This window comes from Poecilia mexicana, unplaced genomic scaffold, assembly GCF_051168715.1.
Source record: "Poecilia mexicana isolate PSO_F unplaced genomic scaffold, ASM5116871v1 scaffold_18, whole genome shotgun sequence".
Taxonomy (NCBI): Eukaryota; Metazoa; Chordata; class Actinopteri; order Cyprinodontiformes; family Poeciliidae; genus Poecilia; species Poecilia mexicana.
Window position 1 is genome coordinate 2,116,100 of NW_028263387.1, and position 26,297 is coordinate 2,142,396.

The window sequence follows — 26,297 nt, forward strand, 5'->3', positions numbered from 1 at the left end:
GATCAAGATATTTAAAAATACATAAAAAGTTAAAGAATAAAACACATTTATTTATTATACTGGGAACACTGACCACAGGCAGGGCTTCAGTCTGCTGGTAAGACTGGGAGAAGTCCAGAGACATCCTGGTACACAGGCTAAAGGCAAGGATAAAAGAGAAATTATCCAAAAGTGTTATAGAAAATATATATTTTTCCTTCACATTCAGAAAAAAGACATTTTCAGCATGTTGGGCTCTGACTTGTAGCATCTTTATAGCTAAATACCGGCATTGTGAAGCTGAGCTGTAAAACAGAGACTGAAGAACAGTAGCTCCGGCACTGATCCTGACTGACCTTTCCTCACAAAATCATCTAGTCTTTAATGCACTTCTCCTCTAACAGCGGTTTCTCATCAGCCCTCTCTCATTAGAAAACACAGCATGAAAACGTTAGCTACGCTAACAATCAGTGGTTACTTCGGGTCAATTTAGCTACAGAGGAACTATTTCTCGGTTGTTTAGAAGCTAGTTTCTGGCTGCAAAGTCAAGTAATTCTGTTCTTTCATCCTCAGCTGTGAAAGGTAATGTCGATGAATATAGTTTGTATTGTAAAACGATTGAAATAAGTCCACACAGCACAGGACTTAAGGAGCTCCGTTCGCTCTGCTGCCACATACAAGATGGCGGTGACGTAACGTAGGACTCAGCGCTCAATGAGGCGTCTTCATGTCTATGATCTGATTGGCTGACACAGGTTTTAGCTTTACACTACACTGCCGCCTATAGGTTTGTCATGTCTAAAACAGTGCTATTTGTGAGGATACAAATTTCATGTCTGAAACTGATCTTGTATTATTCCTTTTGTACAATATAGCGGAGATAATTGATTTTTATGAAGATCCGACTACATATAAAAGCCCTAAAGATGATTTAAGATTTGATTGAGCTGCATAAATACTTCTGAACAAAAAATAAGAAGCAAGCCAAACCAGATATACGTGCCCAGGAATTTTTGTTTTTGGTATAGTACTGAATAATCAAAGGTGTCAGAGATAATTTAAATCTGGTTCACTTAAGTGCAGATTCTTTTGAGTAAGTCATTTAGGACTCTTACTCAACAAAAACCAGATTAAAATTTGTCCAAGATGTTTGTCATCTGAATTATAGTGTGTCACAACCCTTTTAAGAACTTTAGCCATAACAGGAAATTCAGAGATGGGTAGCCTTGCTAAGAACTGATTAGTTTAAAATGTTTGATTTTTTAAATGAAAGTAGATGGTAAACATTTCTGTAACCTGATCCAAATACAGTGAACAGTTTACTGAGCAGAAAAATTTAGGAGATTCCCAGAAACCAAATTTGCACCAAGAAGCAGCTTAGTTTCTTTATTTCCCTTCAAGTTTATTGAATATGTTTTTGTTTTGTTTTGTTTTTTTTATCTGTAGGATTGCTTCAAAGGAGGTAAAACTGACCTACTCACAACAGCCACAACCACTAGCACAAACAGCAGCAACTTTTCCAAACTCCACAAACCCTCCAAGGACCACAAAGACAAGCCTTTAAGAAACTTGAAAGAGCCCAAAAGTGCCTTTAGAGACTCTGGCTGGGAATCCTCAAAAGTCCCCAAAGAATCTTCAAGGAAACCCAAAGAGAATCAGCCACTGAGAGATAGCAATCCTAAGATGGGTTTTAAGGAACCCAAGTCTTTGTCCAAGGAGCATCGAAGTGAGTCAGTGACCCATGGATTAGGCTTAAACAAGCGCCTCTCTGTGTTGGACAGTGATGATCTTATGACCAAAAAACGCAGAAAGGGGTATCTGGAATCATCAGTAAAGCAAACATTAGGTTCAGACTCTCATTATTCCGACAAGAAAAAATCGCAGATGGCAACAACTAAACTACGCCCAGAACTCGATGAAGCAGAGCGCAAGAAAGTGTCCAGGCTTCCACCGTTCCAGGAGTTGGTGGACCCCAACGACTCTGATATGGAAGATCAGACAAAGTCAGATGTAAGTTGAGCACATTACTTCTCCATTCTTTGGTTTAAGAGTTTTAAGAAGCAAACGAGTAAATGTTACTGGTGTGTCTTGTGGGAAACACTTCCAGTGAAACTTCAGAAGGGGGAAATGTTGGTGGCTAGTCCTTCCTTGGTGTGGAGTACAATAAAATCAAAGAACCAGCAGGAAGAGAGTCTTAATGGTGGTCTGGCAAGCTGTTGGGGGCTGGGTGAAGGGGTGGACACCTAATAAACTGAGGTAGGAGTTCAGCTGTATGTGTGGCCAACAGGAAATGATCAAAGTTGTGAAGAATAGTTAGAAGATGCATTTTGCAGTTGCCTTTATGACCAAAACAGCATCATTTCACCCCACCAATACTTAAAATGTAGGAAAACTGCTTATTTTTGTACCGTTCCTCTGCACTTACAGGAAAGAAAAACTTCCTGTAAGTGCCACTGCAGGGAAAAACTTCCCTGCAGTGGCTCTTTTCATTAGTAAAGACATTTGACTGGGTTGCCTGGTCCACACACATTTGGTGGAGAACCTCCCCATAAAGAAAGGCGGTAATAAAGCCAAATAGCAGACAAGAAAAATTTATGGTTTTACACCTGAGGAGAAAAAAAAAGAGATACTGTCATGAATGCCAAAGAGTTTGACTTTAATCTTTGTGAGAGAGGGAAAAGGGTTAGTATGTGTAGTGAAAGTCTGAATCCCACTGCTTTGAATAGTTTTCTTTAATGCATTGCTGTTTTTATTTCTATTTTTAAAAGTTTGTGTAAAAGGGGCAGAGGGGTGTTTCTTTTGTGCATGTTCTGTGGAGAAGCAGTTTACTCTGGCAGGGGTGTTATTAACAAGTATGATCCGAACCAGTGTTTCTTTGTCTGTGCTGTATGGACAAAGACTTTCAACTTTTATCATACAGGGAATGAGGATGGTAAAGGTTGTAAAAGGGGATGTATGGTGACAAATGCCAGGTGTTTGATTCTCCCCAAGCTACCAACCCCGTGGCTGAGCACCAGGCCAACAGACCACTGCTCTCATTTACTTGTGTGAGCAGTGTGCTTGAAAAATCACAGGAGAGGAAATGTGGAGTTGGTGATAATGACAAGCTAAAGCAGAGTGTTTTGCATGAAAATCATGTTTAGAGCACCCTGCATGTGGGAGTGGACTGGGTGATATCGCCTACAGTCTGCATAAAACAGAGTGGAGGAGTCAAAGAGGTTTACATCCTGGGTGAACTGGTGTTTGATGGCTTTTGTAGACTCTGTGCCTGTTATTGATGCACCCACTGGACCATCTATCTGGTCTGTCAAGAGTCATTCTTGTCTCATCCATAAAACCTTTGAAAAATCTGCCTTCAGATATTTCTCTGCCCAGTCTTTAGGCTTCAGCTGAAATCTGGTTCAATGGTGGCTGAGTCTCAGCCTTCCTGACCTTGGCCATGTCTCTGAGCTCTGAATATTTGGTACTTCTAGGTACTACAGGGAGGTAGTTGTTATGGAATATGACAAAACTGGAAAGTACAGACTTCCTGATGGCTTCACGCATGATTTTTCTTAAATCCTTGGCAGTTAATTTGCATCTTTTTTTCTCAACATGTTTACTGAACCCTGTTGACTATTTGCTAGGAAATATTAGATAGTTCTGTGATCACACCCCAATATGTTTGCAGTTTCATGAGTTCTGCATCCCTCTGGAAGACTTTTGGTCATTTTTGATGTTTCAGAGTCATTTAAATCTCTTTTTGGCATACCTGTCAACTTGTCAAGTCTCCCTTTTTGGCTGGGAAACCACCATATTTTACCCCTGTAAATTATTAGTTTTTACCATAAATTTCTGTATTATAGTAATTGTATTGCCAGACCCCTCACCTCCTGCCCCTCTGATGGTAGCAGCAAACTGCTACAAATTTCCCCTACTCTCCAATCCAAAACCCATTTTCCCTAAAGAAAAGAATCTGCCTAATAATTATGTACACCTTGATTTAAGGTGTTGACATCCATAGGCTACAAGCACCTTATTAAATAGATACACATCACTTGTTGTGAGTAAATCCATTAAGCAATCAAGTTTATCCACCTTGAAATGAGAAAGTATGCCTAAAAATGATAAAATAGTCAATATACTCCCTTGCCTAATAAGTGTGCACACTGTGTAAATTACATATATACACAGTGTGAAATATTTTAAGCCTTTTTTTCTTGTCACTTTGATTAAGGCATGCAGATAATGAAAACACAAAATTCAGTGTTTCAGAAAATTTTAATATTGTAAAAAAATTCAAATACATGGAAAGTTGAGTGGAAGGAAAAAGCAACCCATTCCTTGTGACACTTCCTTTATTCCTTAAAAGAATTTCTCAACCTCCGATGCTAGTGCACCTTTTCTTACCACACTTTCCTTCCACACAACTTTCTGTTCATTTGCCTTTTTATAATATTAAAATTTTCTGAGACGCTTAATTTTGGTTTTTCATTCTCTGTATCCAGTAATCATCAAAATTACAAGCAATTAAGGCTTAAAATATTTCACTCCGTAAAAAATATATATGATGAGTTTCTGTGTTCTGAGGTGAATGACGAAATATATTGACCTTTTTCCCTATTTTTTTTATATATGCATATGACACAATTGCATTTCTTTTTAAATATCCAACTTGTTGCTGTCACTGAGGGAAGAGGCCTGATTCATCTCAGCAGACTGATATTCAACTTTAATGGGCTGGAGTGGAGCAGGACAAAAGCCCTAAAAAGGAGTGGTACTGAGATTTATGGCACATTGAAGAAGCTATCTCATAAACCAACAGACCAGCTGTGTGTTGTTTGTTGTCAGGAGGTAATGACCACTGAAGTCTTTTATCCTCACTGTGCTCTTTTTCTTTCATGTTTCTGCTGGAGGTCACTGTTCGCTTTGTCTTCTTGGACAACTGTGGTTTACGCTGACACTCCCACATGAATTAGAGTTTGCACACTTGGATCCAAATCTATTTGAAAAATTGGAGGCTTGATACTACTTCAGTACGGTTGACTTTTAAAAAATAAATGTATAGCTTTTACAGTGATTGCTGTAATTTATGTACTTGACTCCAGATTTGATATATGTATTAGTGCTGTATTAGCTTTGTCCTCTTGTTGTTATTGTTCCTTTTTCCTTTTTTGTATGAATAATCAAAATGCCTAATAAACATAGTATTAAAAATAAGTATAACAAATAGCATGGTATTTACACAAAAAGTTTTAACAAAGATGTATGACATGATCTAAATGTCTCAATTTAACTCAATAGAAATAGAAAGTTTCTGATTTGTCCTGAGAAAAAAATGGCCACATAGTTCGAATGTTTGTGATTTTTAATGTGGGGTCCGGACCCCCCAATCTTGGAATAGTCTAAAATCCCCCCAAAGAAATCATGAATGAAACCCTTGTATTTAAACAATATCAGTTTATAAAAGGCAATAGAAACAAAGAATGAAGTAAATCTGCCATTCATCTAAGAAAAAAATAAGAATTAATTTTTAGGTCCCCCCCCACTATTGTTAGATCAATGGTTCAGTCCAAAGTGTAGGAGGAGCAACAGCAGCGCTGAACTACACAGACTCCATTAGAGCTTGTGAAGGTGAAGTGAACCTGTCAGCTGTGGGTCTGCAGCACTAACAAAAAAACCCTCCAGTAAGTAAATATTTAAAGCAAAAGACATGTAACATGTTTTATTTACTTTCGCTGGTCAATAGAGTGAAACGGATTAACAATAAAAATCAGTCCACAGTTCGTTATTTCATTACTTTGGCTGAATCATGATAAACTGCCACCTTATGGCTTAGAAATCAAAACTAGCAAAACTGCTACATTGCTTTCATAGACTTAGCTCGTTTTTCTTTTCTAAGGTAGCCAGTATTTAAATTATATTTAGCTCTCTAACTCTTACTTTAATAAAAAGAGTTTGAAATGGGAGAGAACAACTGAGCATTACCACTAGCCAACAGCTCTGTATGGGAGCCGAGAGCAGAGGAACTATTGCATCTGATAGTAAAGTAAAAAAAAAAGTATGCCTTTATATTTTACCGTCTTCAACGTAGATCCTTTAAAACCACAATATAAAATCTGAATATTTTTCTAGAAAACTGGTGCTGACCTTTAAGTTTAAGTTATGATACTTCCCAAATATTCAGTTCCTACATATTTATAGGTTTTAACATGAAAAATAAATATATGAATAAAAGTTTAAAGTAACTTAAGTTATAATTTAAATAACACATGACTTGTATTGAGAACCACTGCAATAAATCAATATTTATGAGGAATTTTATTAAGCAGAATTACTTATTAAAACTTGTTTTTATTGAGACCCTTAAGTTTTTGTAAAGGTGTAGCAGAGACTAGAGTTGTAACACTGAACAAAACTCATATCTAAGCAACATTTGAATCTTAGTTTGACTTCTATGGGTCTCAACAGGTTGTTTACTGAGAAAAGCACTTTTGTTATTCATTGCTACTTACTAGTCATTTTTGATGGTGCCGCTCATCACTCACACAAGAAAATTTAAACCACATTTTACTGTAACTTTGCTTTCCCTGTTTATGGTCCCCCACCCATTAATAAGATGGGATTTACGCCCTTGGTGATGGCATTCTGTCAGACACAGAGAGGAGGGACGACAATATAGAGACAGAAGCAACATGTCACTGTTACTATTGGAAGATAAGTAGCAACTGGATAATTAGTGTGTTTAATATTAGTATAGACCAGTTTTAAAGGAAGTTATTCCTTCTCGTATAAAATCAAGTTAACTTGATGGAGAAGTGTTGTGTCTCACTCCCTCATATAATGGAAGGTCTACGAGTCAGAGAGGCATTGAGTATTACATAAAATTGACTTCTTTAGTGTTGTATCATGTTATAATGTTATTCCCTCATCAAAAACATATCACAAACTCATCGCTTTCATCAGGGGTTTCCCCCAGGCTTTAAAAATGGCAGTTATCAAACCACTGATTAAAAAAAACCAATCTAGACAAATCACTCCTCCAAAATTACTGGCCAGTCTCCAACATTCCATTCATCAGCAAAATTATTGAAAATGCAGTGTTTTAACAGTTAAATGGCTTCCTTATGATAACCAACCGCTTTGATGTCCTTCAGTCTGGTTTCTGTGCTCACCACAGTACTGTGACTGCCCTTGTCAAAGTGTTTAAGAGCATTCATATAAAGATAAACTGTGGAAGAATCACAGTGCTGATTCTGTTGGACCTCAGCGCAGCATTTAACAATATTCACCATGACATATTATTGAAAGGACTGAAGAGTTGGGTTGGACTCTGGTCCAGTACTCAGCTGGTTCAAATCTTGCATACAGAGATTTCTTTATTGCAATAGGAAACTTCTCATCGAAGCACACAGAAATCACATGTGGGGTACCCCAAGGTTCAATCCTAGGAGCCCTCCTATTCCTCCCATTAGCTCAGGCTATAAGAGGAGCTAAGATTAGCTACCTTAACTATGCAGATGACACACATCTCTACATTACTATGTCACCACTTGACTCCGAACCCATCACTGAACAGATGCTTAGAACAGATAAACGTCTGGATGCGCCAAAACTTTCTCCAGCTAAACTGAAACAAATCTGAAGTTAATATTTTTGGACCTAAAGAGGAACGATATATAGTCAATGCACAGCTTCAGTTACTACAGTTGACAACTAGTGATCCGACCTGAAATCTGGGTGTAATAGTGAACTCTGACCTGAACATTCAGAGTCACATAAAGACAGTTACAAAGTCAGCCTTCTATTACCTGAATAATATTTCCAGGATTAGAGGACTAATCAAAGACAACAGTGTCTTTTCAGGTTTGACTAAAAAAAAATCAACCCTCCAGCTACTGCTTGATCCAGAACATTGCTGGAAAATGTTATTCATGCATCACGCTTCCAGATTGGATTATGATGCATTATTCTAAATAAAACATTATTTAACTGCCTGCAGGTTGTACAAAAATGCACCTTCCAGATTTCTGACTAATCACCAAAAGTTGTCACACCACTCCTTATTCACTCTACAGCAAATCATAGTTCTTACTTATGGGGTTCTTAATAGTCACCAGCAGAGATCTCAGAATTTGAAATCAAGTCTGATTCCGAGATGTTGAACATCCGTTACACTGTACGGCTGTTGTGGATGACGTGTTTTCAGTGATGCATCAAAAAGCAGGACTATTGTTTTCCATATGGCTATTATAATGTAGTTTCTCAAAAAGACTAGTTTTTCATTGTTTGTAGTTAACCAGTCAATGAGAAGAAATCTCCCAATGTAAAAGTTGCAACTAGAGTCAGCAGATGTGTTGGTGGGTGGTGGTAACAATTTTCTGAACAAACCATGTATATTTTCTCTACGAGGTTTCTTTGTGTTCTTTTTCTCAGTCTGAACAGCCCAGTCCAGCCAGTTCCAGCTCCAGTTCAGGCTTTGCTCCCTCACACCACAAACGTCAAGGTAGTACACCTGAATTACTCCCCTCTAGCTGCTGTTTACAGGAGTTTACACACAAACAATATCTGCAGTTCAGTCCATTTTATTTACAAGGTGCCAGTTCACAAAAAATCTGCAACTGAAACTCTGCAGATTGCAGTAAGCCAACCTTCAATGATTAAAGCAACGTTAGGGGAGAAAAGGAAACCAAAACTTCTCTTGAATAATGTTGGAAACAGAGAACATCAGACAGGAAACAACTGAGAGTGGTGGGCTTGACATCACTCTGAACTACAGAAAACCAAGGAGTTCATTGGTGGGAAAAAAAGAGATCCAGATTTTCCAAGAATAAAATTTTAATAAACAGAAAATTTGATCACATTTATGTGTCACCCAGCCCTGCAACATAACAAGCCCTGTCTAAACAGGACAGAGGGTAGTTGCCAGAAAATGGCCAATTTCAATAGGAACCAGCACCACATCCAACATCCTACTTTTATTACTGTACTTCATTTCTCTCTTTCAATGATTTCATAAATGAAAAGTTGTGTGTGTTATTGTATTTGACATGCAGTGCTTGGGCCGCTGCAGTCAGTGGTGCAAGATCTGCAGTCAGACGACAACGATGACGATTCAGAAGAACTTGAAGATCACAACATGGACTCTGATGCAGAACGACCAACACAAACACGTCTCACACACCACCAACACAGGTTAGTGACCAGTAGGCAGAGCAGAGTATTATCAGATCTTGCAAAATAATCCATATTTAGGTATAATAATAATTATAATAAAAAAATTAAAACATTTTTTTAAATACAATATAATATATTGTATAATAATACAATACAATAAATTTGAAACGGTCAAAGTCATTTTCATCTCCCTAAACTGGTGCATATCTTCCTACAGCAGCTACCCACTATATTCATAATTTGGAGGTATTTTGCCTATGAGGCAAACAAACAAGAAAAACCCTGAAAAACTGATGAGTCTGCTCCAGTTCCAACAGCAAGGTGTGTTTTCCAGGTGCACAGTTGGTATAGAGTCTGCTGCATTGCAATGTTCCGTTCTACTGCGGATACCAACTAAGACAGAAAATGTCCATTAACAAACAGCTCCTCGTCTTGCTAAATAGTGAAACCACTAAAGATGCTTTCCCACTGACAAGTCATGCACTAACCAGTCAATGTGCAGTTTGGTTCTATCCCAGGTAGTGAGCTTCTCCATTACATGCTGTTCCTCACTATTGTGTGCGGTCCATGAGAGCATAGCAGCTGTGATCAACTCTCCTGATGTTTGCATCAACACTCAGCAATGCAAAACCTCCAGGTTCTGGTTCTGATGGACTCAAATAAACCTAGATATTTTATTTTGTCTTATAGAAATTCATTGCTCAAACATAATAACAAAGACTCAGATCAGCTGATTATTCCGTTACACATAAAAATATAATTACATTCTGGCACTTTATTGTTTTAAATGTGTAACCTTTTGGATTTAGGTACAAAATATGTAAACCAGTAGCCACTCATGAACTTTATTTTATTCAAAGGAAAAGTAAAATTCACATAACTACATAGTATTAGGTTGAGATGTGTGCCACTAAACTGGTACTCAGACAGAAATCTGACTACAGCTTCACCGTTTCTCTCTTCTTTATTGCTGTTCATTCTTCAGAGCGATGAACTACTAGCAGCGCTACTAAATCACGGTCATTCCACTCCAAAACGTAGCATGTGTTCCTGCCGCTGCTCCTGATTAAACTCATAATTATACTTCTCTGTACTGAGCAGGTCTCTGATAGCAAACAGCATGTTTGTGGCCCACAGCTAAACTGTAATGTTGTTTGGAGTTTTGAGAGATAATCACAAGTCAGTCAACGACTGCGGTCAGCTGTCAATCCAATCACTTTGGTGCAGTATTCAGCTCGGTACAGCTGGTACTACTGTTGAAGTAGGTACAAAAATCTGAGTACAGCCAGGCAGAGCCGTGCCAGATCTGCTAATGGAAAAAGAATCTGGACTGGGACCAAACCAGTTAGAAGCGATCTAGTGGAAAAGCATCTTACGGCTATTCTCGCACAGCAAGTCCTGATGCTCAATTCCTTTTTTTCCCCCTGAAATCCAATGTTTTTTGGTGCTCATTCATACTACTGAATGATGTAACCTTAATCACATTTCTGCGTGAACGGTTTACGACACCAAAGCAACCCTCATGAGCATAAGAAGAATGCAGACGTCACACAACAGCGCTCTGTTTATGGCAGTATTAATGGACGATGCCGTCTGTGAATGGATTTTAAAGTTATTGAGCAATGAGAGCCGACAGTCTTGCCACAAGATCATAACAAGACAAAGGAAGCTGATAAAAAGAAACAACTGTGACTTCATTATTATAAATTTCATCTATTATTTATTCCCATATTTACTGCATCTGGCTTCTTCTGGTGTAGAAATATGATGCTTGTCTCACGTCAGTGATATAAAGGAGCTTTTGAATGGAAAAAAAGATTAATTGCATACAAAATTTTTACATGTTAAAATGTATGTAATTAATGAATCAAAATTAATGCGTTAAAGTCCAGGCCCTAATATAAATGTTTTTTTCTTTGTTATGAGGACACAACTAACCCTGAGGACTTTGTTGTCCTCAGGGTTAGTTTAAGTGATGGCAGTGAGACTGATGGCTCCTCTCCCTCACCCCACACCCACAAAGAGGCCCCAGCTTTGATAAAAAGCACCAATAACCAGGTAGAATATTAAAGCGCTCTACAGCGATGTATTCCATAAATTACCTGACGTGAGAACCAAGCAGTCAACTGTATGCTGTTGTAAACAGTGTGACTATGTTCTTTTCCAGATTCTAGAGGTGAGGAGCCCCATCAGACAGAGCAAGCAAGACAAGAATGAAAACCTAGACTGTGACAAGGTAAACCCACTGGGTCAACATTCAAATGAAGAGTACTGTATACACAGATAGCAAGGAACGGTAATTCAGTGTTGAATTATGGTCAAAAAGGTAGATTTTTGATTGAGGTCGATGATTGATGGTGGATCAGCCATAAAAAATCATCTAATTCTAGTCAAGTAACCAATGTTGAAAATATGTAATTGAATCAATGTTGTGTTGTGGTTGAAATCTAATGATTGAAATGCCAACGTCTGATCAATGCCAAACATCGATTTGACATTGATGCCGGTCAATGTCGAATCAATGTTTGTCACAATGTTTGTCACTTCTCCTCCCTTTCCCACCTTCCCTCCTACTTTCTAAGTAATTTTTTAAGTTGTGTACACACATTTTTGGAAATATAGTAATTTGAGATAATTGTGAATGCCATAATACGCATTGTCTGCCAAAACATTGTGTGTTGAACACCAGTGAATAAACTTTTAATGGTATGTTATGATGTAGACCTATCAGACCAAAAAATGTACATGAATCAATATTGATTCCTTAACTTTCAGTATAAAATCAACACAAATGTGCATGTAGATCCACATTCACATGATGTTTGAATCAACATTGCTAACTATATCAATGACACTAGTCAGTTATGGTTGAAACCCTAACGCTGATTCAACTTATAAATCACCGAACACTTTAAATATTGATTCAATGTCAGGCTTCAACGTTGATTCAGTGTTTCTGCTTTTTGTTGTTTCAATGTGGATTCACTCATGTTTTTCTATCTGGGAAGTTACTGTAAAGAGTGCTGTAAAAGTGCACACAGCTCCCATTTTCTATACAAAAACAACTTCTCAAAAATGACCTTTTTATCCTTTGTTTTGGGATTTCTTTGCCTTGGTATGTAAACTGATTGCCATGAAGCTAACTGCATGTGGCTGTGTTTTCCAGGCTTACCTGGATGAGTTGGTAGAGCTGCACAAAAGACTGATGACACTAAGGGAAGGCCATATACTGCAGCAGGTGAGCTTTATTTGTCAATATGTCATTTTGGCTCAAGCACTGATGCATAATAAACACTTCTACATCCTGGGCTCCAAAAATGTTGACCAGAGCAGTTATATGGGAGACAAAACGGTCCCTCACAGTAAAATCCTTACTTTGATCAACTGAAGTCAGAAAGTGAAACTGACTTTTTTCAGATATGTATTTCTGCATGTTTGTGATTCTGACTTAATCTAAAGAAATCACCAAATTTAGTTCATCAGAACATAACATTATTACTTCTGAGTGATGAAGGACTTGAACATTCTGGATGAGTTGTCTGCACTCGGTCATGAATTAATGCATCAATGTGGCGTAGCTTTCTGAGCGAATCAACCAAGATAAGCGAATGTAAACATCTGAGGTTAATGTTTGCTGTTTGTCAATATGTTGACAAACAGTTGTCATTTTAATTCTTCAAATGTGCATTAGCCATTAAAACCTTTTTGTGGAATTAAGAAAAGTATTTCAAATTTTGCCATTTCCATCAACCTTCCCTAATGCAATATTTGAAATTGTGCTTTAAAAATTGTAGAGGCAGAGGTTGATGACTTTGTGTCAGACCATTGGGAATGATTTTCGGACGGTTCAGGCCTTAAGTTGACAGAAAACCTGTCAATCATTCTTTTCATTTTCTCTACCCATCTGCGCTACTACCAGTCTGTCTATCTGAGCAGGCTGGTCTTCTTGCCTCTGACTGCAGCTCACAACGCAGACATGTACACGAATATCAGGACCACAGCCAATCAGAGTTTTCACTGTCTCCAATCGGTTCCAAGTACAATATGGGTCCAAGGTTTCGCTTGTTCAAATGAGTAAAGGAAAACTTTAAGTCTCTGAGACTCTTTCTCTCCTTCTTGTAAAAGAAGTAAACATTTATTCTGCTGTCTCCGTTCAGAAAGCTGTTGAAGTTTCAGTGTTGGTAAAAACATTCTGCTGTTTCTTGTGGTTTCCAGATCGTAAACCTGATTGAGGAGACGGGGCATTTCCACATCACAAATACTACTTTTGATTTTGACCTTTGCTCCCTGGACAGAAGTACGGTTCGGAAGCTGCAGAGTTACCTGGAGACCTCGGGATTGTCCTGAGGCTCTGAGTGGCTGGGCTTTAGACTCTCTGTTTCTGTTTTGACTTTTCCTGAATAGAATCAAGGTTGGTTGTTGCACTGCATCCAGTCTGCTGGAGCCCTGAATCCAGCAGGTTGTCCTGCAAGTGGAAAGCAGCGGGAGGCGCTGTGGGGGCAGAGCCTGTCCAACAGGAGATCACCTGTAAGGCCTTGTAGCTTCAACTGATAGCAGCATGGAGGCTGGTTTCTCTTAATGAATGTGCATATTGATACATGTATGTTTCTTGATTTGTTCATTGTGACAAACACATGATCAGCATTGCCTTACAACATGATGTCTTATTTATTGAATTTATTTTGGAGGCGTATGTGTGTGTGCGTGTGTGTGGATGTGCTGCGTGCGCATGTGTGTGTATGTGTATAAAATGGTTCTGGCAGAATGAGACAGTGGAAGCACTTCACAAAGAGCAGATCTTCCAACCTGTGAGATTTGATCATCAGTCTGAATTAAAAGATCTTTAACTGGAGATTTAAGACAGCCCTGATCCACTGGGTATAGAATTCACAAATTTAAAAAAAAAAAATAATTATTACAAATATGTTTTCACACCATTGTGGTTTGGAGCTCCAGATGGATGGAGATTATGTCTGTTCTCCATTTTTGTTTTTCCTCAAATGTTACCATATAAATAACAGAAAGCCTCTAAATCACAGAAATGCTCAGAATCACTGACCCATAATTAGTTTTGGATTTATTAAAAGTTCACATAAAGAAGATTTTTTTTTTTTGTAATGATGCATCGTAGCAATAAAGCTTATTCTATTGAAAAACCTGTATACTCCCTTAAAGTGGTTCCATGTTTGTAAAGAAAATACATGTTATGTTTTCGTTTGCAGAGTTGACTCTGCAAATCCTCACTGCCCAATGCCATGCAGCTTTTGGTAAAAGCAGTGTGATGCTGCGGTGTGGGAGGGGAGTAGACAAGGCTCATCATCATTGGTTCACAATGCAGATATATAAAAGATGAACCAGCTGTAGGATATTGGTTGAGCTGATTTTAGAAGTTTTTCATGGATATAACCCACAAATGTTCCTTACAAATGAGGCACAATTTAAAGTTTTTTCATAACTGTCTGGGATTTATTGCCAAGAAATTGTTACGTTAATACGACAAAGAAATAAATGATCAAACATATATGTACTTTTTATTTTAAGTGTTGTAATAATCTGTTGCAGCAAATCCTGCCCTTCTGGAATGTCCAAATATTCAATTGTGTCTGTTTAGGTTGGTGTAATCATTTTTCTCACAGGAAGTTTGTCTGCAATCTCAGGAAGAGGGCTCCTAGAGAAACGGGAACTCACTTTCTGCTGTCAAACATGAGGACAGAAGGTCTTGATTGCTGCATTTCAGTGGAAATGTCTTTTTTCCCAGAATACGGGGATGGGAAAGGGGTTCTGGTGGTCAGGAACTGTTATGTAAGTGGAAAAACGTACAGCTTAATTTATTTTTGGCTGAATTGGCAAATCAAAGTTTGTCATTAATTTTTAAGAGAAATGTTTCTGGGGACACATTTGCCAGATACACATACTGAAGATGAGGATAGTCTCTTCCAAAAAAAAAAATCTTGACATTTTTTTCTAACTCTCTCTTTTTCTTAGGGTCTCTTGTGTATTGTGGGAAAAAATAAATGTTTTGTATGATGATCAGAAAAATTTCTTTTCAATGTTTCTTTATTTCACACAGGAGAATGAATCCATTTCATTCCACTTGTGCATCCATACACACCGACATGTTTTACCTATTCCACTAATTTTGATCAACCCAAGGTAGTGCATCATTGTGAAGTGGAAGGACAATATTTCTATAGATAAAAATTTCGAAAGTGTATACGGAAGCGCATTGCTATCACGCAGGAAAAAAAAATTTCGAGCGCTATCACGTTATAACGTGATACGTATCTCGTTAAAACGTGATAGTATCTCGTTAAAACGTGATACGTATGTCGTTAAAACGTGATACGTATCTCGTTAAAACGTGATACGTATGTCGTTAAAACGTGATAGTTATCTCGTTAAAACGTGATACGTATGTCGTCGTTAAAACGTGATAGTTATCTCGTTAAAACGTGATACGTATGTCGTTAAAACGTGATACGTATGTCGTTAAAACGTGATACGTATGTCGTTAAAACGTGATAGTTATCTCGTTAAAACGTGATACGTATGTCGTTAAAACGTGATACGTATGTTGTTAAAACGTGATACGTATGTCGTTAAAACGTGATAGTTATCTCGTTAAAACGTGATAATTTGAATTTAATTATTTTTCACGTCACCTTTTGGAATTGTGTACAATCAAGTTAAATTCGGTGAATAATAATAATCATGTAAATTATACTTAACATATGACTTGACATATGACTGTAAATAAGTAACTAATCATGGAAATTATATTTAACATATAAATGTTAAGAAATCATTTGTTCTGCTTTAAAAACGAACATACATCGACACTTCAAATCTGGAGTAGATTATTCTAATCTACGCTAATGGCAGAATATTTCAAACCTAGTTTGTGATTTGTGAAATCTTTATCTGATTTGAAACCTCAGCAATGAGAGATTTAAAAATATGTTTGCATCTGGAATGCATTAGAAATAAACTCCTATCACATTTACAATATTTGTTATTATTTTAACCTTCTGTTTTCTTTCACTTTTTTGTCCTAGAGCACCTGCCTTTTTGTGTGGCTTACAAGGATCCATCAGCTGGGATAATAATGCCAACAACTTTTCAGATTCCGATTTATAGTGATGCAACGTAGCATCAGAGATGAATAATCTATTCCAGATCAGAAGTGTCTAAGTATGTTAGCTTTAAAAGTTTAATAGTTAAAGATGCTACTCATCTCCTTAATTGGTCACATCAATATTATAAAAATTACAATATTGCCAAAATTCTTATATGTTTTCCAATCAGTTTCAATTTCCTCACTCCCCTTCTTCTTTAAGGAGCTAAATATAACTTTTTCCAACTTCACTTAAATGGTAAACGCCCGAGAATGAAACTGTCTCTCTTATATCAGCCATATGACAGAGGGTGTTAACAATTATCAAACCTATTATGTTATTTCAACCCAGATCAGGGCAGCAATGTTTTACTTTACTGCCAGACAGCCCCCAGCATGGGTTACTATTGTATCCCACTTGATCTCTATTGCTATAGACTTGTACATGTACTCATCAGGCAGGAAAATGTTAATTAAGCAAACAAAATACCCATTTCTGAAAAATACAATGATGATCTGGCAAAAAACACTTGATTATTTGGGAGAAATGCAACAACTATCCGATGTAATGTTCATCCATGTAGAGCAGGATTTAAACTGCTAAGAATATAACTAACGTGTCTGATCTTTTTTCAGGGAAGGTATTTATGTAACTTGAAGAAATTAAAAACAAACATGATATTCCTACAAAATATTTCTATAACTACGTTCAAGTTCAGAGTTTTATTTTATCAAAGCAACACAATAATCTTTATCTACCCTCTTTGTCTCCATTAGAAAACATTATTGTAAGTCACCTATATGGTAAAGGAGAGGTGTCTCTTCTTTGCTCCTTGTTTGTCGACAAATATTAAAAATTGTTGACCAATATTTGACAAATATTATTATTTTATTTTTTTATTTTATTTATTTTATTTTATCAGGTAAACCCCGTTGAGATACACATCTTATCTTATTTTCAAGAGGGACCTGGGTAGAAGTCTGCAACACACAGCAACCTGGTTACAAAATAAAATTAATTAATGCATATGCAGAAGTGTAAAACAGTAGAAAAGCATTTAAAAACAGTGACACTGTTTAATAGAATCTCGTCTGTTTTTAAGAATCGCTCGAAATAAGTCCAGTGAAACCAGCTTTGACATCTTTATTTCAGACTGGAGCTGATTCCAGGCTGTAGGAGCCATCACACTAAAAGCTTGCTTCCCTTTTTCAGTTCAGAAAAGTGAAACATGTAAAAGAAAAATATTGTTAAAACGTAAAGAATGGGAATTAACAGACCTATGTAAAAGAAAGTTTAAGGATGCTGGAGCCAAGCCGAGTAGAGATTTATGAATCACGATCATTAGGTGATTGTTTCTCAGGACGTTTAAAGGAGGCCATTCAGCTTTTGCTGATTTATGATTTATTTTGGAGAGAGGAAGTCTTTTATTTTGAAGAATGCTTAACAGGATCTAGTTTTGTCTTTTGCCACTATCGAGCCTTCTGTTGATTTCGGTTGCTTGGTTACGAACAGCCGTTGCCGTTGTTCAGCAAGTGTACTGTTAAAACAAATCTGAACAGAAACTGTTCAGCAAATACGTCTGAGCCTCCGTTATAATCTCCCTTTAGCCATTTCCCAAATCAGAAGCTACAATCGGAAGCCAACTTGAGCTTCGATCCAGTCAGGAACGCCGCTACAGCTAGAGGACCGGACTGACGTTTCCTTCGGTGCAGTCCCGTTCTGTTTAGGATCCTGCTCAGAGTACGCATGCTATTAATGGTTTTAACCACAGTGCAAAGCAGCATCCGTATCTCTACATGTTGTAGACCAAACATGAAAGGAAACCTGACCAATTCATGTTAGCCACTGTACTAGCCTAGCATAATACCGCCACTTCCTGGACCTAAAATTATCATGTTTTAACAAGATAAATATCACGTTTAACGAGATAACTATCACGTTTTAACGAGATAACTATCACGTTTTAACGACATACGTATCACGTTTTAACGAGATAACTATCACGTTTTAACGACATACGTATCACGTTTTAACGAGATAACTATCACGTTTTAACGACATACGTATCACGTTTTAACGACATACGTATCACGTTTTAACGAGATAACTATCACGTTTTAACGACATACGTATCACGTTTTAACGAGATAACTATCACGTTTTAACGACATACGTATCACGTTTTAACGACATACGTATCACGTTTTAACGACATACGTATCACGTTTTAACGACATACGTATCACGTTTTAACGAGATACTATCACGTTTTAACGAGATACGTATCACGTTATAACGTGATAGCGCTCGAAAATTTTTTTTTCCTGCGTGATAGCAATGCGCTTCCGTAGTATTTCTTTTTCACCCCCTTCGCTAATTCTTGATCTTAGTGTCTTTACCAGCTGTAAGCATGTAAAAACTGAACATTTAGATCTGCCTCTACTAAAGAGCTTAACTTAGATTTAATAAAGAACATGCTTTAGGCTTTCCACAGTTGAATTAATCCTAATACAATACATTAATGGTTGGAAAGCCATTTCTTCTGCTGGATAAGTTTGAAATATCTTTTGCAGCGGGCTTCATGATCATAACTTATAGTAAATTATCCAGCACTCAAACAATGCTCCCTTCAATGTATCTTGAAAGAGAAAATTGGAAAATATGGTAACACTTTATTTGAAGGGGGTTGAATAAGACTCTCATGGCACTTTCATAAACATGTCATAACACCTGTCATCAACATCAATAAGTCTTCATGAATATTTATGACTGTTGTCATAAAGCGTCATTCGGTAAATTGACACTTTTAATACAAAGTTGACATTATTCAAAATGTCTTTGTTATGACAACTTGACATTAACCAAGAAATCATTATTGTTTAAACTTTACCTTTAATAACATAAAGTTACCTAATTTTTAAAGTGAAATCAGTAATTATTTTATAACAAATTCATATCAGTAATGATTTCTTGGTTAATGTCAAGTTGTCATAACAAAGACATTTTGAATAATGCCAACTTTGTATTAAAAGTGTCATAATTTACCGAATGAGGCTTTATGACAACAGTCATAAATATTCATGAAGGCTTATTCATGTTCCTGACAGGTGTTATGTCATGTTTATGATGGTCTCATGACAGTCTTATTCACCCCCCTTCAAATAAAGTGTTACCGAAAATATTTGGCATTTGAATTCAACAGCTGCATGCTGTATTCAACTTAAATATATATATTTTTAAAGAAATGCACCGTTTGTATTTTTGTTTTCCGCACTAATGTTCTGTGTTCAGACTGCTGACGGACATTCTGTTTATTTTTGTTTAATGTTCTACAATACTGTTAGATTTTAATGTTGATAGCTTGCCATAAATCAATATTTTTACCAGCTTGCTAAAAAAAATAATCAGCATTTGGGTTCAGCTTAAATCCAAGGAAGTACTCATAAGTAGTTTAATAGATTTCTGGATTCTCAAAGTCTCAAAAGGAGGACTCAGGGAGAATGAATCTTGAGGGTTTTTAAAGGGATGAGGGGAAATGATTCAGAGTCCAGGCAAGCCAGCAGGATATCCTGTTTTAGCTTCCAAATACCATTTCCTCGAATAAAAGGGGAGACCTTCGAAATAATCCTCCACAGAAGAGACACAGAGACATTGATTGTCATCCTGGCTCAAGGCCAAGGCTGAAGAGAAAGGCTTCCCTCCTACAGCGTCAAAAAGCTCCTCAAGGAAGTCATTAAAGCTCAACTGTGATGAAAAGTTTAACTTCCCAGAGCTTTCTGAAAGCACACTGTTCCCAGGTACACATGAAGGATGCGTCTTAAAGGTTGGAATGCACTTTTTATGTGTAATGTGACGTTCCTTTTTATTAGAGAACATGTCCTTATCATATAATTATGTTTTCTGTGTGTTTTGTGAGGTTACTTATTTTCTGGCTTAAGTCTTGTCTGCTTTTTGTGCAGAGATGTCAAGGAAGAAATTAGATAAACAGAAATAACTGGAACAGAAAAGGAACACATACAGTTATTATTGAACCCTAATCACTGCCTCTTCTTTATTTTATGGTCAAAAATATTCACTCTGCCCTCCAAATCATTGAATTTAGGTGATCTAATCACTTTCATGGCCACAGGGAAAACAAGCAGGCGGCTTTACAAACGTGGGAAAGAATGGGTCGCTCAGTGAACTCCAGCGTGGTACCATGATAGGATACCATCTATCTGTACAATAAGACCAGCGCTGACATTTCCTCCTTTCTTAATGTTCCAGTCTGTTGGTCCATCACTTTAAATTCATAGAGTTTGTGGGAAGAAATAGGCAAAATATGAAAAGTTCTAATGGTATGAATATTTTTGCAGGATGAATAACTTCACAGCTATAGAGTCGGATCCAGTTGATGAAAACTCCATCAGAAGCCTTTAATTTGTTTTTTCTGCACAGCTTATTGCCATCATCACCATTAAGACACTGACAGCAAAATAAAGACCACCAAAGCATGTACAGTTTTTGTAACCAAAGGCATTTCAGCCCCCTGACCACTCCGCTATTATCACCAAATTTGCACAGAGCTGCAATAATTCAAAGACACTTAGTTGCTTTTGGCTTGCTTGTGTCCCCCATTTCCACCCTGCAGCCAATCGTATTGACCTTCCTTTGTGCTCCCTCTAGAATTCTGGGTGGCAGGCTATTCTGTCCACCCCTAACCCCAACACCACCTCTCAGTCACTAAATGCATACAAATTAGCCTCTGAAAAATCTGATAAAGTTATATAAACTACAAAAGCAAGCAGACTTCAAAGTGAAGGAATAACTTGCAGAACCTTCACCCGGTTATATTAAACGAGCCGGGCCTGCAGACGTGGCCCCTCAGCATCCCTTCCATTTCCCCCCAGGCTGCCTCAGACCCCCTGCACCACCTAAATAGCTCCAGTCTTTTGGAGCAAATCCCAAACCTGGTCTTTGAATTGGGCAGACTTGGCACCGTTCCTCCTTCCACAGCCTAACCTTCCCAACCCCCCTGAGCTTTGTTCCTCTTGATGGATCTAGGCAGGCCGATGGACCGTGACTTCTGGAAGCCCACCCTGTCTGTGTGAGGCAACACATGCACACACACAGGCACACACAAATCTTTGCATGACTAGCTTTGTTGGGACTTGCCATTGACTTCCATTCATTTCTACAGCCTAAACCTTACCCTTGTCCTAACCCCATCACCTAACCATTACATACCTAACCCTAACCAAAACTCAATTCACACCTTAGTCCTGAATCTAACCCCTGACCCAAAAACAGCATTTCCCCTTGTGGGGACCAGGCTTTGGTCCCCACAAGGAGCAGTGGGTCCCCACAACATAGTATGTGTCAGGAGAATGGTGCACACAAGGTATTACAAACAAGCGCACAAAAACACACACTGCCACACTGCTAGAGAGCCCGATGGGAAAGAAGGACAAAAATGTCAATAAGTGTCCTGAAAGCATCTGGTGGTCAGAGTCTCAACCTGGACAGAGATTACAGGCACAGTCAGTGTCACTGCTGCTTTCATTGTGCCTCTTCTGATAAGTTAACCATGTGTGATGGCTGAGGCGGAAGTCTGGGCCGCTGCCTACTCAGCCGCCCTCAAACACCTGCTACCAGATGGATCCAAGAGTGAACTTCAACAACGAGCAGGAAGTTGAGAACAACAGTGCAATCTCTAGCGGATGCCTCATCTCCCTCTAACAGTTTTATCAAGCCTGGCTTTAAGCTGAGTTTAAGACACTGACCTTTTTGTTCAACATGTCTAAAACATCAAAACACATGTGGAAAAAAGATACATTTTAAGTGCTTAGAGAAATATAAAACATATGTTTCTGTTCCCAGTTCAGTTGTTCCCTAAAACATGCATGTATTTCTCAGAATTCAGAATTGAATTAAAACTTTTTTTCCCAGATATTTCAGGTGAAAAGGCTTGTTTTAGTTAGCTGAGAACTAAAGCAGCAGAGAAGTCCACCAAGAACATTTTTCATGGTTCAAAGCAGTCCCAGACCATAACACTACCACCACAATGCTGGATTGTGATAAATCAATTAATCGCACAATAAATTAAACCTATTGACCTCATTTTAATTATCGGCTTTATCGTCTCTTCCTGTCTTTTTTTCTTTCTGTTGATGACACTGAATGAAAAAAGGCTCAGCTCCGGTACTCTCCACTGACCCTCCCTTCCTCATTTCCTTAGTGTAATGTCCAGTGGACACTACACGAGTTGTCGGGCCGATTGTCGGCCCATTTCCAAAACCTGAGAGATCACACATTAACTGACAGAAATCCTAGGTATAACGAACGGTTCGATCGGGTTCGTCGTGCCGTGTGTTGTGGTCAAGACCACCTAACCCGAGACCAAGACAAGATCAAGACCAGAGTGTATCGAGACTGAGACAAGACCAAGACTTTTAGGGTCCGAGACCAAGTCTGTCACGATCCGTGTTTCTTTGTGTTTATTTTTTAGATTTCCTGTGTTCAGTCCTGTTTTCCTGTGAGTCTCTGTCCTGTCCTCCCCGTTGATTGTTTCCCAGGTGTGTCTCATCCCCTTGATTACCCCGTGTGTATTTAAACCCACCTGTTGTCCTTGTCTCTCGTCGGATCCTTGTCGTATGTCGCCTGTTTCTCCGTGCTGTTCCCCGTTGTTCTGTTCCTTGGAAATCATCATTAAACTCATCATTTTCACATACATCCTGGGTCTGCCTGCGTCCACATCCTCACCTCTACAAACCACACCTTGACAAAGTCAAGACCAAGACCGAGGAAAGTCGAGACCGAGTCAAGACCAAGACCAGCACCCCGCGCTATATGACACGATAAAATGTGAAACATGATCAAAATTGCTTCTCAAACTGATCTGAAAGATCCGTATTCCCATAAAAAGACCTAGATATTAAATACTTGATAAATTTTACCAATATTAAAAGCAGAACAAACTTTTTTTTCTGCTTTGCTTCCATCTCTGTGCTACAATCCACGGTGGTCTGAAACCATCCCTAAAAAGATAACGCCCTGGGCATTTGCCTATATTGCTCATGTCAGAAACCACCACTCTCTGTACCATTTAACATAGCAATTGAGGCAATGCCTAGATGGCAAATAATGCTCAACTATGAACACTGATCAAGGAGCAACAACCAAGAAATAACCATGCACAAGGTGCTCATCATGACTGTTCTCACCCTCTCTCCCACTACATGAAGCCAGGTAGTCTGACACCATGGCAGACTACCATTACAGCTGTCACTTTGAACGAAAACAATCAAAGAGCAATGTGCATGCTCTGCGTGCTCTTTCATTCTTGTGTTTTATTTATTTGTTAATTAAAAAAATATCAATGTACATGTAGTAATTAAATAAAATAATGATAGGTACTGCAGTGTATGCAGAGCATTACAAGAACAAAGAAGAGTGTTCTGTCAGGTCAGCATACGCTGTCAGATCGTCATACGCTTAGGACAAACTCTCGGCTATATCTGTCAGCCACATCATTACCATATCACTTTATTTAATTAGCAACATAGAATCATGATGTAGATCATCATACACTTTATTAACACTTGTATGGCATCCTGACTTACCGGTTAAGTAGGTTAATGAGTTTTACACGGGCGTTTGTTGTAGTTGACTGCAGCTGCAGCTAGACCTTGCTTTAAATACACTTTGAAATCACGACAATGCATGTATATCTATAAATATTATCATTGAAAACAATTTAATGACTTATTTTCGTCAGAACTTGCTGCGTATGGTGAACTGACAACTCCTCTGACTGTCGGACTTCTTAATGCGCATGCGCAGGCCTGGTACTCACTGCATGTATGCTATTCTGACAGCGTACGGTAATCTGATAGAACAACAGTGTTCTGTTAGATCAGCATACGTTGTCAAATAGTCATACGCTTAGCTCAGACATGTATACGCTGTCATTATCATATGATTTTATTTAATCAGCAACATAGAATCATGACGTAGATCATCATACACTTTGTTATTAACAGCTGTATGGCATCCTAACTTAACGGTTAAGTAAGTAGGTTAATGAGTTTTACATGGGCGTGTGTTGTAGTTGACTGCAGCTGCAGCTGACCTTGCTTTAAATACACTTTGAAACCACGACAACGCATGTATATCTATCTAGTTATCATATTATATTATGAACAATTTAATAACTTATTTTCATCATAACTTGCTGCCTCTACTGAACTGACAACTCCACTGACGGTTGGACTTCTTAGTGCGCATGCGTGGGGATGCTACTCACTGCATGTATGCTATCCTGACAGCGTATGGCTATCTGATAGAACAACGGCTCTCAGCAACACTCCAGTCCTATCTAATAAGTAAAGAGACCAGCAGATGAATCGTACTGTTCCTGAATGTCAGATCACTATATTGCAGACTTTTGGACACAGCGTTGTCCCATATATGCGACAAGTCAGTCAACACCTCCGCACAATAATTCTGCGCAGTGAGTGACAACTTTTTTTCATCACAAATAACGTGTCTCTGTACAACTAGCTTTGCTAACATCATGTCAACTGGGCTTACCTTTCTTTGAGGTACTTTTCTAAGTGACGAAAAAAGTTAGACGTTGTCTCCACCGTCTGTGAGCGAAGCGCTGCTGAGTTAGCTGTGGCCATCGGATTTCTTATGATTTATGCAGCGATATTCCATTACTGACGATTAGACAGACATCTTCTGCCGCTGAGAGAAAACCACTGCGCATGTCTTGGAGCGCCGCGTGCCAGTGAAAGGTGGGGAGGGGAGGGGAGTAACAGAAACAGGCTACTGGTTGGATTTTAATCGGTGCGTTTTGCATCCAGTGAAAACAAAGATGTTAAATAAACTGGACAGTATGCTGTACGTTTAGTGATATGTTTACAGTTGCGGTCTCAACTGGTCTTGAAATAAAATGCCGAGACCGAGACAAGACCGAGACCAAATGCGGTCGAGTCCGAGACGAGACCGAGACCATCAAAAAATGGTCTCGAGACCAAGATCGAACTCGATTACTACAACACGGCCGTGTGGTGTCCAGCCCACAAAATAATGGCTACAAGTCCAGTTAACTCATTTTAAAATCAGGCATTAATCAATGTTTTACTACAATCTACCTGTGATGCATGTTGCTAGAGTCAGCGTAAAGTTCTGACTGAATGAAAATCATTATAACCTATTTATGTCACGTTAACGATGAACAGCTAAAAAGTTATCGAGTTTATCAACTGCGGTAGCAATTTGGCTCCAACTCCTCCACTTGTCATTTCTATATTCTTTGTACGAAATGTTAAATAAATATTAATGTTATTTGCACATATCTCCAATATCCGCTGGACTTCGGGTTGCACGGTGTCAGCTGTTTGGGATTCCCCTCTGTAATTTCCCCTCAGAAGTCACGGAGGAGAATCCGCGCTTTCTGGTTGGTTACCTGTCACATTCAACAGGCTGCGTTAAGCTCCCAGTCGGGGAAAACTCCTGATTTAGATCGGAGAGGCCGCGACAATCTACAGTAACACACCACACACTGCAGGATGATCGGTTACGAAATCACCAGCGACAATCTTAGAACGGCCAACGATCTAAGATTGTCGTAAGGGGAAATAGAGGCAAAAAATCATGTAGTGTGAACTATTGCATCAGGTGGTCAGATGTGCCCATCTTCTCTATCTAAATCTAGTGATTACTGAAGGGCAGTATAGTATACAGACTTCATAATATGCACTCTTTTGGTTGAATGCAGTATTTATTTCCGCTTTGGCTTTGTGTTGTTTAGTTTTTATTCAAGTACGTTTTTTGTTAATGTTATTTTTGTTTTTAGTTGTTTTGTTTATTTAGTTTATCTGTTCCAGTGTTATGTGTTCGTTTGAAAATAAAGTGTATGGCAGGAAATCGCATGCATTATTAGTCATTTCAATTAAATCAGTGTCAAAAGGTCTTGAAATAATATTATCGTTTAACGCAATGATTTTGTAGACAGTTGCTCAGCAGAATTTATCGTGACAGTACAGAGCCCTCCAGGGGACA

The 26,297-nt window shown here is 38.3% G+C and overlaps 1 protein-coding gene across 2 annotated transcripts in view; it reads left to right on the forward strand.

Annotated features, from left to right (window-relative positions):
- mllt3 (MLLT3 super elongation complex subunit) overlaps window positions 1-14,047 on the forward strand; it is an 81,189-nt gene extending 67,142 nt beyond the window's left edge. The window contains exons 7-14 of one of the 2 annotated variants that reach the window (XM_088015336.1): window positions 1,426-1,989; window positions 8,395-8,464; window positions 9,015-9,153; window positions 11,097-11,193; window positions 11,303-11,371; window positions 12,302-12,373; window positions 13,351-13,432; window positions 13,540-14,047. In XM_088015336.1, the coding sequence (XP_087871462.1) occupies window positions 1,426-1,989; window positions 8,395-8,464; window positions 9,015-9,153; window positions 11,097-11,193; window positions 11,303-11,371; window positions 12,302-12,373; window positions 13,351-13,432; window positions 13,540-13,676 (1,230 nt within the window). In that variant the 3' untranslated portion in view covers window positions 13,677-14,047. Of the gene's footprint in view, window positions 1-1,425; window positions 1,990-8,394; window positions 8,465-9,014; window positions 9,154-11,096; window positions 11,194-11,302; window positions 11,372-12,301; window positions 12,374-13,350 lie in introns of both variants that reach the window. The other variant, XM_088015337.1, reaches the window with a different exon arrangement.
- The last annotated feature ends 12,250 nt before the right edge of the window (window positions 14,048-26,297 follow it).